Below are 18,004 nucleotides of genomic sequence, written 5' to 3'. Positions count from 1 at the left end.
TATTATATTAGTTGGGCAGCCATTTTCAAGTCACTAGAAAGTCAAAGGAGTCAAATAATTCTCATCGGGGGGGGGGGTTAAGGGGATATCTTACCTTTTCCTGGCATTTTTTCGTCCATAATTACTGAAATCAGATATAAAATGAAATTAACTTCATATATACATTATTAATTATATATAGAAATTAAACTGGGTACTGTTTCCATGAGTTGAAAAGCAGAACAACTGTAAGAGCTGAAATTGCTATAAAAAAAGGCAAACAATCCCTAACCATTCAGAATATCAGCCAGAAGAGTGTAGATTTGGTGAGCAAGCAAGTGAAAATTAGGCACTTTTATTTTGCTTTGTATACTGTAGCCACAATACGCCATTTTGTCAGAAGTAGTGAGAAGGAAATTTAATGCAGCTTGACACCGAGAGGAAGAGATAAGGGAGGACAGTCCAGCACCTTGACACCATAGAGATAGAGGACTCATCTGTATATACAGTATGTGCCATTTAAACATCTGTGACAGCATGGGCAGTGCCATTGAGGTTACAACTCATAGGACTCCCCACCCAGTTGACTACTTTAAAATGCTGGAAGCCCTCAATGGCACTGCCCATGTTAAAACTGCCTTTTGGCCACTAGAGGCCTCTATCATTCTCTATGCTCGACAAAGACAAACCTAATCAAACCAAACTAAACCGATGCAGAGCAGAAAGAGAGACAGTGAAGGAAAGAGAGCGAAAGGATGAGAAAGGAACAGCCAATGGCACAATGTTCAGCAGATGAAATTAATCTGTAAAGTCCAGCATTAGCCTTCAGCATACCTACCATGGTGACATTAATCTAATCATCTATGTTTAAAGAGCAGTTCTGAACAAAATAACATTTAAATGATCCTTCACTTTACTTGGCGGTTGTTGATTGGTTTTTACTTATTTACCCTCTGTATAGGCCAATGCATCTACAAATTGACAACCAAGGTAAATGGAAAGTCATGTGACTTTTCCCACTTCAATCATCCCCGAATATCCGACATAATAGGGCCCCATAAAGCCCCCTTTACACAGAACTTGTATAACTATAGAACATCGGTTATGTAATTATTACCCCAGCATGTCCGTTTTTCAAATGGACGATTCCCGATTAGTTTCACTAAACCTTCATTATGGATAACGTCAAAATAACAATGCATATCAACAAGAACCATGAACAGTTTACAGACATTGAATTAACCGATGTATTATACTCGTTTAAAAGAGAAGTAGCCACTGGGAAAGTTGACATTCATCTGTAGGCTTGCACTAGTCAAGTAGGAAGGGTGTAGTGTAGGCTACTGTAAGTTCGCAGTTGAGGGAAGTGGGCTGTGATTTAGTGTTAGAGAGAAGCAGTTACAGAGAAGTGACCAGGAGTTAGTGTAGGTACAGTACGCTACTGTGGGTTAGCGTTTGGCACTTGTTAGCTGCAGTCGCCACAGGTGCACTCACAGGAGGAGACGTGGAGGGCCATGAAGTGATTTCCCAGCTTGTTGGTCGCAATGCAGGTGACGGTCAGGTTTCCTGTGGGTACCACCGTGATCTTGTGAGTTGCCTTGCCATTGATATAGGAATTCTCCTCCTGATAGAACAAAGACATTTGGGGCGTTTAGAAGGAGCACACACAGGCATATGAATAAAAGTCCAACAATAGACTTCGGCCGTGCTTTTTCAAACATGTACGCACGTATGCCTACACCACATTAAAACATACAAATTTAAACTTTTAACAAATGTCTAAATCTACAGATGTGGTCAAATATATTGGCACCACAAATTAATAAAACATTAAAAGCTTGAGTCAATAAGTATTCAAACCCCTTTGTTATGGCAAGCCTAAAATAAGTTCTAGAGTAAAAATGTGCTTTACAAGTCACATGACTACCTCAACTCTGTACCCCACACATACAATTATCACTAAGGTCCCTCAGTCGAGCAGTGATTTTCAAGCACAGTTTCAACCACAAAGACTAGTGATGTTTCCCAACGCTTTGTAAAGAAGGGCTCAAATTTAAAAAGCAGACATTGAATATCTATTTGAGCATAGTGAAGTTATTAATATACTTTGCATGGTGTATCAATACACCCAGTCACTACAAAGATACAGGCGTCCTTACTAACTCAGTTGCCGGAGAGGAAGGAAACTGCTCTGGGATTTCACCATGCTTGGCTTGGCTCCATTCCGTTTCTTTTTTTATCCTGAAAAACTCACTACCTTGGAAAATAGTTAATAGAAGGTGTGTAGTAGAGACGGGAGTGAAGAAATCTAAAACACCATGGACACCGATGGGACATGTTTGGGAATAATAACTATTGGTATGGCGACATATGGCCCCCAATTCTCCAAGCGGAGCTAGAGGATTTTAATAAAGCCATGGAAGCGCTGAAAGAAGTGCACAAGCATTCTACCAATTCGGCTTGGATATGGGTAATTAATAGATGTACTGAGCTACAAAAAGACTGGGTACAGGAGTGCATTGATAGAATTCGCACTTCGGCTTTGATGGCAGGTTTGAAACCTGTGATCAAATCGACAATTGTGGGGGTTGTGGATGAAACAGAGCAAAATGTTTTGAGAGTGGACTATAACTCCGCTCACTTCGCAGACGTGCGAGGGGTTAATACGGCAGGGAAAACGGAATTATCAGATATTGGAAGAATGCGTGTAAGGTGGTACTGGAACCTGCTGCATTCGGAGGGAATGCTGCTATGCAAGTGTTTGCATTTTTCGGTTCGATCGATAGTGGTTCATAGAGATTACCGTTTCTATATGAAGGAAGACGTATGCGATCACGTCTTACCCAACTTTTTAATAGATGCCAGGATCAAATATCGCAGATTCCTTACGATGACAAATTTAAATCATTTGCAAACTCAGAAAGCCTTGTTTTTTTTTTGATCTCATGAGACATTTTATGCTTTTATTATGAAATAGATTTACATTTTATGTCGTCTTATTCTGAAATAGATTTCTAGAATGTACGAAAGGGTGGAGGGGTAATGAGGAATTAGCAAAGGGGTTACTAGACCTAAAATTTACTTTTAATTTGTTTAGTTAGTTCATGAACATTGTGGCGCGGTGGTTATGGAGAATAGTACATGCTAAATTAAAGATACATAAATTATGGCCATAAACGGAGTTCCAGATAACTGAGGCCTGTTCATGTGTTTTTTACCTACGGTTTACCACACCCACACGTACACACAACTTACCGGTTATGAATATGCATTAGGGGTGTTAATACTGTGGGATTTATTTAATGGAGTCTTTTCAATTCAGTTTTAAATTGGGTATGCAGAAGGGTGGAAATGTTTGAAAGGTTTTTTAAATGGTTTCGGAAGGACAGGGAAAGAAAAGGGAGATGAGATATTTAATGGTGTCGAATGCCCGGTATCCCGACTTTCTGGTGAGGCCTGATCAATCTCACTAGAAATGATCAAAACAGGTGGGATTTAATTATAAAATGAATGAGAAACACTAGTTATGAGATATTATTATTTCCTTATGGGGTTATCAAGAGTTGTAATTCTAAGTTGATTGGTTATTCGAATCTGTTTTTTGTTTTTTTTAAATAAATGTATCCCATTTTCTCCCCAATTTTCGTGGAATCCAATCGCTAGTAATTACTATCTTGTCTCATCGCTACAATTCCCGTACGGGCTCGGGAGAGACGAAGGTCGAAAGCCATGCGTCCTCCGAAGCACAACCCAACCAAGCCGCACTGCTTAACACAGCGCGCCTCCAACCTGGAAGCCAGCCGCACCAATGTGTCGGAGGAAACACCGTGTACCTGGCCCCCTTGGTTAGCGCGCACTGCGCCCGGCCCGCCACAGGAGTCGCTGGAGCGCGATGAGACAAGGATATCCTTACCGGCCAAACCCTCCCTAACCCGGACGACGCTATGCCAATTGTGCGTCGCCCCACGGACCTCCCGGTCGCGGCCTGCTGCGACAGAGCCTGGGCGCGAACCCAGAGACTCTGGTGGCGCAGCTAGCACTGCGATGCAGTGCCCTAGACCACTGCGCCACCCGGGAGGCCCAAATCTGTTTATTTTTTATTTAACATTTTGTTTTTGAATCACGTGTTCAAAGGAAAATTACCGGTTCCCTGGGGTCATGGTCTTTGGGTAAATTTAAAATTCAAAAGGCACTCGCACATCTGAGCAATCTTATTTGCAGGTGCATGGTAACAGTTGAACAAGGAAACGCCATTTTGATAGTATCACTGATCTTTAATAATCTTACGTATCGGCCTCAGCTTTGCCGGCTGATTTGAACAATCCACCACTTATTGTGTATAGGAGAGGTCACAATTTACGCAATAAATTGGTTCATGCCAACTGCTAGCCACAAAAGAAAATCAGCCAGGCTCTTTTACGCCCTCTACCAAATGGTAGCTATAAATGCAGAGGATGTGCACAGTGCAACAATATGATGAAGTGTGAATATTTCTGCCACCCACACACAGGAAAACGGTTCAAAATAAATGACATTATTACGTGTTCCACCACCCATGTTATTTACATTATTAAATGTCCATGTGGGCTCTGCTATGTCGGTAAAACCTCCCGCCCTCTCAAACAAAGAATTAGTGAACATAAAAGGAGGAGAAACGACAGGGATTATCCAGTCGCTGTACATTTTAATGACCTGAAGCATGACATTTCTACCTTTTAGATTTTGTGGCATAGAGAAAGTTAAGATATCAGACAGGGGGAGTGATATTAATAATACTCTGAGCAAAAGTTTTAAAATGTTTAAGTTTTATTTAAATGTAAATGCAAAAGAGAATGTTTTGGGATTTTCACCCTCCAGACATTATTTCCTAAAGGACTTAATGATGAAATGCCAATGTATGTTATGTTGTGAATTTGAACATGAATTATGTGCCTATTTCAGATTACTCTGATGTTTTTCGAACGATGTACCCAATGACTAATGAAAACTTGCTATGTCCTCATTGTGGTTGTACAGATGTGTTTAATACGTCTTATTTATACACTTTTGTAATATTTATGAAATGCATATTGTTATATTTGGTAGCACTTATTTGTTTTTCCTTTGCCTCCAACCCCCTTCGACGTGTGGAACGGATGTGGGTGGGGCTAGGTCTCCATAAGGGTGCATTTTTTTTTTTTATCACAAAAGCTCTGACGAAGGCCGTGAGGCCGATACGTAAGCTTATTAAATATCAGTGATACTATCAAGAGCTTTGGGTAAATTTACAAACGTACTTTGTTCAGTCTGCATATAGAGGGAAAAATATATGTTAATAAGGGATGACAGTTACTTCAAATGGATTGTGATATGTGTATTGCTGATTTCATTTTTTGTTTTTGTTTCAATACAAGTTTCACCAGATTGGGACTACTGGAGTGTGTGATTCCCAGAGGGTTAGGGTGCTAACTCCCTGATCTGGTAATTTTTCACCAGTAAAAGAAGGGAGTATGAACCAAGTTTGAAAATGGTTTCAACAGTAACAGTATGTATGTATGCTCTTTGACATTTGTCGTATAGATAAGGTTATTAAGAAAATTGGGAATGTAATAATTTGTCATATAGTCAATGCTTGTCTGGATTTCCTGAAACAGAAATGAATTGAACTAAACTGTTGTTCTGATCTGTCCTCTCTTGAGGTTATCATGGAAGGTGATGTCAGATCGTGTCTTAATGCATGGTATTGACCATAAACAGTGTGTATGAACCTCAAAACCCTCCCTAACCGGCTGAAGAAAGAGCAACAAAGGCATTCAATGCGACAGTGACTTATAACTCTCCAATCTGAGTCTGAGCCAAAACTGGGTACGGTCGGCAGTAGTGCTGAGACCGCGCGTATGGAGTGAGCGTGGAGAGAGATAATGGCTCAGGTGAGAGACTTGTGTACGTGGGAGAAGCGGATGTATCTATTTGGATATTGAAATCGGCATGATCAAGGGCCATCAAATGTGACAGGCAAGAGCTACATGTGCCGTTGGGAAGATGAACTGTAACGCTATCTGAAGAAGACACACTAGAATGATAAGTGCTGGGAGAAGGGGGGGGGGGGGGGTTGGTCTACACACTGCAAACAATTTAGACTAAGAATGCATTGAGATACCGATCTTTCATTACCAGGCCACTCGCGACAGGAAAACTTTTATAAAGGTTCCTTTTATAAATGTACCTTCTAACAGGGATGATGTGTGCTAGGTTGAGAAGCTGGAATTTGAGTCATACTCAGAGTAAGCACTAAGGACTGGCATTCTAAATTTGGGTTGGATCATTTATCAAATGTTTTAGTTATGATTCGGATACAGCGAGAGAGAGTTGCTTTCATACGGTGAGGGGTGGGGGCACTGCTAAAAGTTATTAGGCCTAGGGAGGCTCCAGAAACCTTATATCTATGTCTTCTCCGACAGGGGGGTTATTAGAGAACTCATTGGATGATAGCTTGGGTCAACCATGAAGTTTTTTTTGTTGTTCTCTTTTGTTTTACAATGTCATCAGAATTTTTATGTTAAATCACATCGATATATAGAGATGGCTGGATGATACGGTACAATTAGATGCATACAAGGCTCATAGTCTGTGTTTACACCCAAGGATGAAAATGAAGGAGATGGCATGGAGACCAGCATAACATGGGTATAGAACATAACGGATGGACGGTTCTTTCCCAGTTTCAATCGCATTAAGTGTGGTGTGAAGTTATTAAACATGTACTTTTTTCTCTTTCCTTTTCAAGTCTATGTTTTTAGGTTTCGTGGAACATGAGAGTGATCGTTGTTCCAGAGGAGGGACTGATGTATATTGACTAACTGATTTGAGAATGTTTTAGTATGTTTATAACTGCAGAAGTGCATTAGGAGTAGTGACTAGTGTGTTATGGGTTAGATGGAATGATATATGTGCAAATGTCTCTGTAGCAGGAGGCGAGGTACACATGAGGCCTGTGTTTGAGACGGAATGTTTATATAGGGCTGTTTAAGTGGGATGGAATGTGACTGCGGTGGAGATATGTGGGGGCTCATAAATTAAGGTCGTGGTGATAGTCTCTGGGAATGATACCACTCTATGTATAATTGTTACAGGAGATAGCTCGTAGGAGAGGGAGGACAGCTAACTGTGCACAATATAGGGACTATTATAAAGTGGAATTGAACATTACATATACCCAGATCATTGGTGAGAGTAGAAGAGATAGTGGTGGCATTTCTGGCACTATGATAAACTTTCAAGGAACCTGTGACTCAGAGTTTTGTTAGGTTGGATATTCTTCCAACTTCATTAATATCTTTCCCAATTTCTAACAGCCAGCAAACACTTGACAGATTACATGCAGTAGTTATTGTGGTGGATGAATCAGAATTAGTTGGGTAACATAAGTCATTAAGATGTCATATCTGCATAATATTCCTATGTGATATACTTTTTATTAGAATGTATTTCTAATATAATCTAGTGTTGGCAGTTGCATTTCTTCCCTCAGCTGTGGCTCAGTCACTTGGGGCCCAGAGAGGGGAGAGGTCAGGCTTGTCTTTTACATGTCTCTGGTGCTATGCAGAATATCAGGAAGGGGACAGGATGGAACATTGTCTTCATATGTGAATGTATCTGTTAAACCATGTGAAGGGATGGCGTGATTACGGGGGAACCAATTACTTGTCTCCAAAATGTCTGTGCGCAAGTCACTCCCTCCTTTGGCATTGGGGGGAGGTGTATGGCAGTGTCTGGAACCATTGTATGTCCTCTCTAATGTTGCACTTATCCTGGGATAGTGTATGACCTAGAGGCTCACTCCCCTCAGTGAGCTTGTCCAGGAGTGAGGTCAAGAGGGGGTTTACTTGAGATGGGAGTATCTAGAGTTGACAATTGATTTATGCCATTGGATGAGATGGTGTTTTTGTGCTATGAAGTACCAGGAACGGGATTAGAACCTCGTCTTAGGGACCAAACTGAACAATAATTTATAGCGAATGGTATCTGGCTAAGGGATACTCCTTTCTCAATTATAAAGTCCAGATTCCACTGTAGACATGCAGATGGGTTGGGTCTGGGAGCTACTTTAAACATCATAGTTGGGTTGGGTTAGCTGTTTTATTGGTTAATGCATCATAGCATATACAGTGTGATGTGGCTTTGATTAGGGATACGCACTTGCCTATCAGGTGGCAATGGAGGAGATGGGGAACAAAGTGAAAATGACATGGCTTGGGAACACCTCTCATAACCTGGGGCCGGAAAGGGGAAGACTGGGCAAAAGCATGAGGAGGCTTTTTAGCAGAAAAGTATCCTGAAGGCATAGAGTCAGGTGAAGAGAGAGTGGGAATTCTCATGGTCTCAGACTTTGGTTTTCATGCATATATAATTATGCGTTGCTTACCACATTGTTAATACTGTTCTGTTTTGTGCTTCTCGTTGCTTTGCAAGATTTGTGCTATCACTCTCTTAGGAACCAGAAGGAGAAAATTGAACTAGGAGAAGTCAACAGATCCATGGGACACGTTATTATCAGTGTTCTATGAGAGATGGCAATAAGATTGTGTATGGTGTGATCATAGAACAGAGGCCATAAGTCTCTGCGTTTGTAAACCTCACGGTGAATGTTTTGTTATCATTGTTTGTTCATTTATAATCTTTTTTTTTTGTTTTTTTTGTTCATGTTTTGTCATCATTGTTTGTTCATTTTGTAAGTAATTTCCAAGTTTATGTAAGTTGAACAGTAGGAAGCTATTGTTCAACAGGGGGGGACTGTTGGGTTCTGAGAATATGAAATGTACTTATTCATGTCACTGAGGGAGAGAGGGTAATGTATAACGTTTACATTCTGTCAGGATATGTTAATGTTAGCCATCAGGGATCCTAAGGGAGGGATCCTCTGGGAGGAGAAGAGACACAGTCTGGTACTAGGCACCATGACAGCTGTGAGTTGGGCAGCGAAGCGATCACATGTGGCAGGCATTGATAAGGGGAGAGAGCTTAGGATAAGACATCAAGGGGGTTGAGGTCAGGTCAGGTCACCTTAAGGGAGAAGGAACGGTTTATTACCCCATCACTTCGTCTTCCTGTCGAACCATAACAGATGTAAGGGTTGGAGAGAAGGAGGAGTGCATCTAAATTGGAGTATATATACTTGTGATGGTTGAAACATGTTTTGTCTAATGCAGCTGTATTGATCCTCTGGGAGAATAAACTTGGTTAAGCTTTCATAGTGTGCATTGAGGTTTTTACTCTGAGAATTAGAACCTAACAGTACCTTGTTGCAAACAGGATGCATGTTTTGGAATATTTACATTCTGTACAGGCTTCCTTCTTTTCACTCTGTCAATTAGGTTAGTATTGTACAGTAACTACAAAGTTGCTGATCCATCCTCAATTTTCTCCTATAACAGCCTTTAAACTCTGTAACTGTTTTAGTCACCATTGGCCTCGGTGAACTCCCTGAGCGGTTTCCTTCCTCTTTGGCAACTGAGTTAGGAAGGACACCTGTATCTTTGTAGTGACTACCAATAGGTGCCCTTCTTTGGGGCGGCAGGTAGCCTAGTGGTTAGAGCCTTGGGCCAGTAATCGAAAGGTTGTTATATTGAATCCCCAATCTGTCGTTCTTCCCCTGAAGAAGGCAGTTAACCCACAGTTCCTAGGCAGTCATTGTAAATAACAAATTGTTCTTAACTGACTTGCCTAAGGTAAAAAAAAATGTTTTTACAAAAATTGTGAGGCATTGGAAAACCTCCCAGGGATTTGTGGTTGAATCTATGTTTGAAATTCACAGCTCGACTGAGGGACATTACGGATAATTGTATGTGGCGGGCACAGAGATAAAAAAAAATCATGTTAAACACTATTACAGAGTGAGTCCATGCAACTTAATATGTGACTTGTTAAGCAAATTGTTAGCCTAAATAAGTTCAGGAGTAAGGGGTTGAATACTTATTCACTCAAGATATTTTAGCTTTTGGTTTTATATTAATTAAATTATTAATTCTACTTTGACATTACAGTGTTTTGTGTGTAGCCCAGTGACAAAAAAAATCAAAATTTAATTCATTTTAAATTCAAGCTGTAACACAACAAAATGTGGAAAACGTTAAGGGGTGGGTATACTTCTGAGGGCATGTGTATTTCATTTTTGTCAGTAATGATACCAGAGTCTGACACATCTTGCTTATCATATCATATACACTGAACAAAAATATAAACACAACATGTAAAGTGTTGGTCCCATGTTACATGAGCTGATATAAAGATCCCAGAAATTGTCCATATGCACAAAAAGCTTATTTCTCTCAAATGTTGTGCACAAATTGGTTTACATCCCTGTTAGTGAGCATTTCTCCTTTGCCAAGGTGGTCCATGCACCTGACAGGTGTGGGATATCAAGAAGCGGACTAAACAGCATGGTCATTACACAGGTGCACCTTGTGCTAGGGACAATAAAATGTACAGTTTTGTCACCCAACACAATGCCACAGATGTCTCAAGTTTTGAGGTAGCGCGCAATTTGCATGCTGACTGCAGGAATGTCCACTATAGCTGTTGCCAGAGAGGTTAACGTTCATTTATATACCATAAGCCGCCTTCAATGTCATTTTATAGAATTTGGCAGTACGTTCAACCAGCCTCACAACCGCCATGTATGGCTTCGTGTGGGCGAGCGGTTTGCTGATGTCAACGTTGTGAACTAAGTGCCCCATGGTGGCGGTGGGGTTATGGTATGCGCAGGCATACGCTACGGACAATGAACACAATTACATTTTCTCGATGGCAATTTGAATGCACAGAGATATCGTGACTCGATCATGAGGCCCATTGTGAGGCCCATTTCTTCTGTGACCAACATATGCATATCTGTATTCCCAGTCATGTGAAATCCATTGATTTATTTCAATTGACTGATTTCCTTATATGAACTGTAACTCAGTAAAATCTTTGAAATTGTTGCATGTATATTTTTGTACAGTATAGTTATATGATATGATAAGCAAGTTGTGTCAGACTCTGTGGCCTTGTGGTTGTATGTCCAGAGATTGAAAAGTTGGGGATACGATCCCCGGCCGAGTCATACCAAAAACGTAAAAATGGGACCTGATGCCTCTTTGCTCGGCACTAGCGGTCTTGTACATCAAGCTGCGTCATGCTACAGAAACAAGAGATAGGCTCCTGCCCCTATGGGCCGTATCGTCTCAGACAAGGCTTACTTACTTACCGGCTTCACTTAGTGGGACATCACTACAGTGGCACAAGTTTGTCTGCGAATCACAAACACACACGGTAGACTTACATTTGTGCCGTTGACGCTCCACTGGACACTGGGCCGGGGCACGCCCTCGGCCTCGCAGGTCAGAACTTTGTGTCTGCCATCCTCGCTACGGTGCTCAGTCATCTTCTTGATGACTGGTGTGCCTGTTGGACACAGCACCAGGTTGGTTGTGCACAGCTTACTGAATGACTTGCTTTCAGTTCAGTCCCAGAAAGTGGTTTAATGTTGAGATGTCACCACAAGATCTGTTGTGTGTAAATTGACTTACAGTATATGACTCATTTACATGACAATAACATTTTACACACCATAGCATTTTTATCATTTTCAATTGTGCCTATCTTTCCATTTTTGGCACTGAGGCATACAGCTGAAACTACATAACAGATTGACATTAGGCGACCTTTGAGGTCTGAAAACATGTGAGAGATCAACCACTTTAAACCAACTCAAACTGGAGGCAATGTCAACCTGGGAACCAATATCAAAGAGGGAGAGAAAAGGGATGTACACCTTCTACTACCAGTTGGAAGGACTGGCTGCGCTTGATGCCTGCAACGGACACCTCACAAACGTAGAACCCTGCATCAGCGTACGTCACATTTTCAAGCCTAGGTGCTTCGTCCAGCTTTCTGTCGTCCTGGTAGAGTGAAGTGAACCCAGACTCATTAGATCAAGCAACAGTCAAAATCCTGGCTTATACACACATTTACTTCATATATGCAGTATGTCGCTGGGCATAATCATGGGTAGTATTCGAAACTCACTGCGTTGTCTTTTTGTTTTAAATGTTACTTAGGGCTCGATTCAATCCATATCGCGGAAGATGGGTGCTATAGGGTGATTGAAATTTAAAGGCAATGTCCCCAAGCATTCACGGTAACACTCAATCAGAAATTACCTTTTCATTTCAATCACACTGTACCGCGGATCATCCGATTGAATGAAGCCCTTTTTTGGGGCAATCTGAATACTGCACAGGCTGTTTTGTCGACAGAAGATGCAATTGTTAGTATGATGTTATGGGATTCAGTAACTATTCAGCCTTCTAGCAATTTTTTTTTTTTTACCTTGGTCCATGACACTTTAGCATCGCCGGAGGCGTCCTGCTCCATTTTCACCAGCAAGGTGTCCCTGACCATCTTAAGGACCTTTCCTGTTGGGCTGAGACTGAGATCCAAGTCTAGGGAAAATGGGAGTGGAGAGGAGAGAGGGAAGGATTGTTCAGAGTTCCTGTACACTCATTTTTTGTGCTTATCACTGGTAACAAAGCCGCCACAAAACCTCAGAGGTTATGGGTTCACGTCCCAGTGCCATGAGCGGTCCCACAACTTGGTGACTTTGTGATTCAGGGAGGACACGTTCCCTCAGAACCCTCTCCTCCCAGTACCCCTTCCAGCAAAGTTATTGTCTCTCCCTCACACACTCAATTTAGTTGTTAGGAGCGGGACATAAGCTTTTGCTAAAGATGAGTGAAATGTGGCGAGACGGGGATGTGGCTATATTCACATAACAGTCTTAGCCGGGGCCCTTTTGAACTAAGGAGCAGAAACACACCTCAGAAGAAGGGAGTAATTAAATGTGTGTGTTTGTTTTTAACTATTCTTGTGGGGACCAGAAGTCCCAAAATTTGACCAACTGGGGATATTTTGTTGGTCCTCACAAGGTCACATGCTATTTCTAGGGGGTTTAAGGTTAAGGTTAGAATTAGTGTTAGGATTGGAATTAGGTTTAGGAGCTAGGGTTAGTTTTAGGGTTATGGTTTGGCGCTAGGGTTAGGTTTAGGGTTAATTAGTTCTTCCCACTGCCCACCCAAACTGCACTCCCCTCCCAGCAAATCCTCTTGAAGATATATTTGATTACCTTCCCATGCTCCTGTGACTTCATTTACAGTGGATAAAGGAGCTTGTTAAGAAAGTGCAAAATAAAGATTTACACACTGAAGATGTCTGCTCGCTCCTTTCAAGTCTCAGCGAGTGCTCACAACACTATCCTTGAAGCTTTGTTTAAATCCACAGCGCAACAACTATGTTGTCTATACTCACAGCTCACGACAACCTTTTCCGAGGCCTCCATTTTGTCATCGTCGACCAGCGAGCACTTGTAGTCTCCGGTGCTGTTGCGCGTAACGGCAGTCAGAGTGAAGGTGTCGGAATCTTTCACCGTCACTTTCTGGCCCTGTTGAGGGTAGGGGGAAAGGTTTGCATTGTGTTACCGTACCAAAATTGACAGGCAGACAGCCACTAGTGAAAGAAAGTAGAGGGACAAGGAGTGGTGAGGGTGAGATGGAGGGGAGAGAAACAGGGGGAGGTGGGTGAAGGATGGTTAAGGTAACGGTGAAAGATTCTGTCACGAACAGTGGGGTTCTGTCCCCATGGCTTGGTCCCACAGAATTAAATAGAACCCAGAGATCTTCTATATAAATATTGGTATCTCAATGCTTGATCCCCCAGACACTACAGAGGGAAACCTGCCTTGATGCTGAAGTAGAAGCTGGTTGGAGGAGGGTTGCCGTCCGCCTTGCACTTCAACGTCACGTTGTCGCCCTCTCTGATGGGAGCCTTCGCCAGCACCTGGAGGCTCATCTTCTCTGTTGGATCTAAAAGCCAGATTCAGAGAGGTATAAAGGGAGTGGAGAGACCAGAGAGAGAGAGAAAATAGAGATAGACAGAGTAAGGATAGAGAAAGAGAGATCAAGTGCAGCGAGAGAGAAAGAGAAAGGACAGCGTCATCTGACAAGGCCCCCAGGGGGCCTCGAGTCCCTAATTTTCTCTAGTCATTTGCGATGGCAGACAGACTATCATTCTAGCGTTGGTCGCTGGATGGGGTGACGAAGCGGGGTCCGATTGAATCTCAGTGCCCAGAGTGCAACGCTCCAGAAAGACTGAATTATCGGCGTAGTGTCTTACAGGACACTGTAAATAAGCAAAGAGACACAACAGTGAATTCCGACGAGCTGTTTGAAATTCCATACATCAAAACATTTTTTACTGATGGTTCTTATGTGACTCTGGATAACCTGCAGTAAACATCACACATGAACAGTACTAATACTGTATGAGTGAGAACACACATACCGTTATAGGAGAACGGTATGCACTGACACATTCACACAGCTTAACTTGATCCCTCAACCCCTAAAAATAACCACATGAAGGAGATTCCCACGGGGGCTCAGGGTATAACTGAAGAGCTTTAATACACTTCTAAGACCACATGGAGCTGTTCTGTCCACTCAAGTAAACAAAAACACACTTCCATCTCATCACAACTGAAAACGAAATTAGCATTTCTTAGAAGTTCAGATAGACAGTCCCCACACACAAAAAAATACAAATAAACATTTCAATATATTTAACCCTTTACACTCCTGGGAATTGGCTTATATGGATAAGGCTAAATTGAAATGTTTCTTACAGAAGAAATATGACATGCATAGGCATGGTAGCAATTGAAAGGGAAAGGTTTGGAGATTATGGGGAAATTATTAGACCAAATTTGAGGACAACAGTGAATGAGCCATCATTCATTGAATCCGATCACAAAACCCACTGATATTGCCACCTACTTTAATTACTTTTTAATTGTCAAGATAAGCAAACTTAGGGATGACATGCCAGCAACAAACGCTGACACCACACATGCAATTATAACTGACCAAATTATGAAAGAAAACAATTGTACTTTTGAATTCCGTAAAGTCAGTGTGGAAGAGGTGAAAAAGCCACCGGGGTCTGACAATCTGGATGGAAAATTAATGAGGATAATAGAGAACGATATTGCCACTCCAATTTGCAATCTACTGCAGAGATAGCCTGCAGAGTTCTGTCATACTATCCATGTTTGTGCCCAAACAGTTCGAGATTCTACTTTTAAAAATCCACCTTTACAGAAATAAGTCTATCAATGTTTCCGCTTGTTATAGACCCCCCTCAGCCCCCAGCTGTGCCCTGGACACCATATGTGAATTGATTGCCCCCCATCTATCTTCAGAGTTCGTACTGTTAGGTGACCTAAACTGGGACCTGTTGGATCGGAGGGTGAGGGCTAGGGCCATTCCCTCCAGAAATGTCTGGGAACTTGCACGTGCCTTGGTGGAAGAGTGGGGTAACATCTCACAGCAAGAACTGGCAAATCTGGTGCAGTCCATGAGGAGGAGATGCACCGCAGTACTTAATGCAGCTGGTGGCCACACCAGATACTGACTGTTACTTTTGATTTTGACCCCTCCTTTGTTCAGGGACAAATTTCTGTTAGTCACATGTCTGTGGAACTTGTTCAGTTTATGTCTCAGTTGTTGAATCTCATGTTCATACAAATATTTACACATGTTAAGTTTGCTGAAAATAAACGCAGTTGACAGTGAGAGGACGTTTCTTTTTTTTCTGAGTTCACATAGAGCCATGACTACATGGAACTCTATTCCACATCAGGTAACTGATGCAAGCAGTATAATCACATGTAAAAAGCAGGTAAAAATACCCCTTATGGAACAGCGGGGACTGTGAAGAGACACACACACAGGTATATACACATGCATACACATACATTGTGATATGTGGTGGTGTAGGGATGTTATATGATGTACTGTTTAATCTTTAGCTCATTCAGTACAAACATAGTTCACTGTTTTATCTTTTGCTTTATATGTAATGTGGGTGATTTGATGTGTTTGAACCACAGGAAGAGTAGCTGCTGGGGATCCCTAATAAATACAAATACCTGACAAGACTGAATCCAAACATTACACTGTTGATTTTATGTGCATTTTACATTTACTGTACTTTTCACACACGAGCACACATTTATTTCTTTTTTATTCTTAAAACACGTCTAGTCTATCTATCTATGGGTATACAGGGTGTGTTATGACGTGTTGTGCACCAGAAAATGGCCAAAAAGAGTAGAACCAGCTCACCTACTTTGGCACTATGATTTGACTATTCGACGTTCAATGTTTCTTTTGAAAGAAATATTTAAGAAGGAATAGTTTTCTCCATATTAAAACAGTTCAGTTCAAGTTTACGGGTTGAATCTTAAAATGAGGGACATGAATCACTAATAAATAATGATCTTGAGAAATAACTTTGTCAAAGCAATGAAATAACTAGGGATTTACAATGATGGTGATGACATGAAGTATGTTCGGGGGTTAGTGGCTTAACATCTTCCTAGAAGTCACAGAGAACGCACGAAAATGAATTGAATTTTCCATGTGGTCTATATGTTTAGGGTACTTAAATCTCATATAACAGGATTTAAAAATGCAATATTGGTGCATCATTTCTACTTAACATATCAAAGGTATGCAAAAGGCACTCATTTCATGGAACAACCCAGTACATGTTAAGTTCTGCCCGTTGGACGTTGGTTGCAATGCTCATAATATGCCAAATAAATAAACAAACTTGACGAGAGCATGTATATGAAAGACATGAGGTCACTACATGATGTAGGGGTCACTACTGATAATGTATCATGTTTGTAGTCATTTTTGTAGTCATTTAAATGCATGTTAGTGCTTTTGGTATGTGCCAAGTACAATAAAAATGCATTTTGGCAAAATATATTGTTGCGGCGGCAGCATATTAAAAGCCTTGGAGGCGTGGCTTGTTGGGGAGCGTAGCTTTATCTCAGTGCTTTTTGGCATCCCATGAGACGGATTGTCCCGCCAGTTAATGTGTAATGTTGTGTTCTGAGGTTAAAGTTCAAGGTTGTACACTGAGAGTTCTGCAGGGCTGATAATCGGAAGAGGGTAGCGGATCAAATAGGCTGCGCACGAAGTGAGACGGTGGTTGGAATAGCGTGCTTGTTTGAAATGGAAAAGTGTTGCAGTAGCTTTTGATGAAGCTGCTTTATAAGTTCCTCTGCCCAGTGTCTCTGTTCTTTTGTCCATCTTAATCTTTTCTTTTTATTGGCCAGTCTGAGATATGGCTTTATCTTTGCAACTCTGCCTAGAAGGCCAGCATCCCAGAGTCACCTCTTCACTGTTGACGTTGACACTGGTGTTTTGCGGGTACTATTTAATGAAGCTGCCAATTGAGGACTCTCAAACTAGACACTCTAATTGTATTTATTTATTTAACTAGGCAAGTCAGTTAAGATCAAATTCTTATTTAGAATGACGGCCTAGGAACAGTGGGTTAATAGCCTTGTTCAGGGGCAGTACGACAGATTTTTACCTTGTCAGCTCGGGGATTTGATCTAGCAACCTTTTGGTTGTAGGTTTGATTAAAGCATGTGCTGAATATCCTAAAACAGACTATATTAATACATGATTATCAATCATTCTGTGACAGGTTCATGTACATCTACTGCAGGTCAAAGACCTCTAGGGGGCGGTGTGGTCCACTCACAGTGAATGATGAACTTCTCGGGAGCGGACACCTGTGTTTCCAGGCTGTGTTTGGCGGTGCAAGTGAAATTGGCTCCCACGTCGCTTTTCACTGCTGTGTACTGCAGACCGGACGTGGTAGTGGACAGGCCCGTCGACGGATCCATCTTCACACTGGGCGTGATGATGATGGCTGTGAGTGCAAACAAACAGAGCCAACAAATAAGAGGATGAGTCACTGGTAGTAAGAGTTGTCACGGTCAGAAGAGGAGAGACAGATGAAGCAAATTACAGTCTAAAGGTGAGGTGAAGTGTAACAATATGAGATAGCCTGAATCTCGACCGAGATTTACGATTGTCACCACCAAACAATGTAGGTGGTGAATATGTTATCCTATTATTTTGCATGT

The 18,004-nt window shown here is 41.6% G+C and overlaps 1 protein-coding gene across 3 annotated transcripts in view; it reads right to left on the bottom strand.

Annotated features, from left to right (window-relative positions):
* alcama (activated leukocyte cell adhesion molecule a) overlaps positions 1–18,004 on the bottom strand; it is a 71,934-nt gene that overhangs the window by 3,201 nt on the left and 50,729 nt on the right. For 2 of the 3 annotated variants that reach the window (XM_071337489.1, XM_071337491.1), the window contains 8 exons: positions 17,617–17,787; positions 13,735–13,859; positions 13,306–13,438; positions 12,331–12,443; positions 11,774–11,900; positions 11,282–11,403; positions 1,474–1,603; positions 95–124 (listed from right to left, as the gene is read on the bottom strand). In XM_071337489.1, coding sequence (XP_071193590.1) covers positions 95–124; positions 1,474–1,603; positions 11,282–11,403; positions 11,774–11,900; positions 12,331–12,443; positions 13,306–13,438; positions 13,735–13,859; positions 17,617–17,787 — 951 coding nt within the window. The remainder of the gene's footprint in view (positions 1–94; positions 125–1,473; positions 1,604–11,281; positions 11,404–11,773; positions 11,901–12,330; positions 12,444–13,305; positions 13,439–13,734; positions 13,860–17,616; positions 17,788–18,004) is intronic. The other variant, XM_071337490.1, reaches the window with a different exon arrangement.

Source organism: Salvelinus alpinus, chromosome 13, assembly GCF_045679555.1.
Source record: "Salvelinus alpinus chromosome 13, SLU_Salpinus.1, whole genome shotgun sequence".
Taxonomy (NCBI): domain Eukaryota; kingdom Metazoa; phylum Chordata; class Actinopteri; order Salmoniformes; family Salmonidae; genus Salvelinus; species Salvelinus alpinus.
This window is presented reverse-complemented; position numbering and strand designations above follow the sequence as displayed.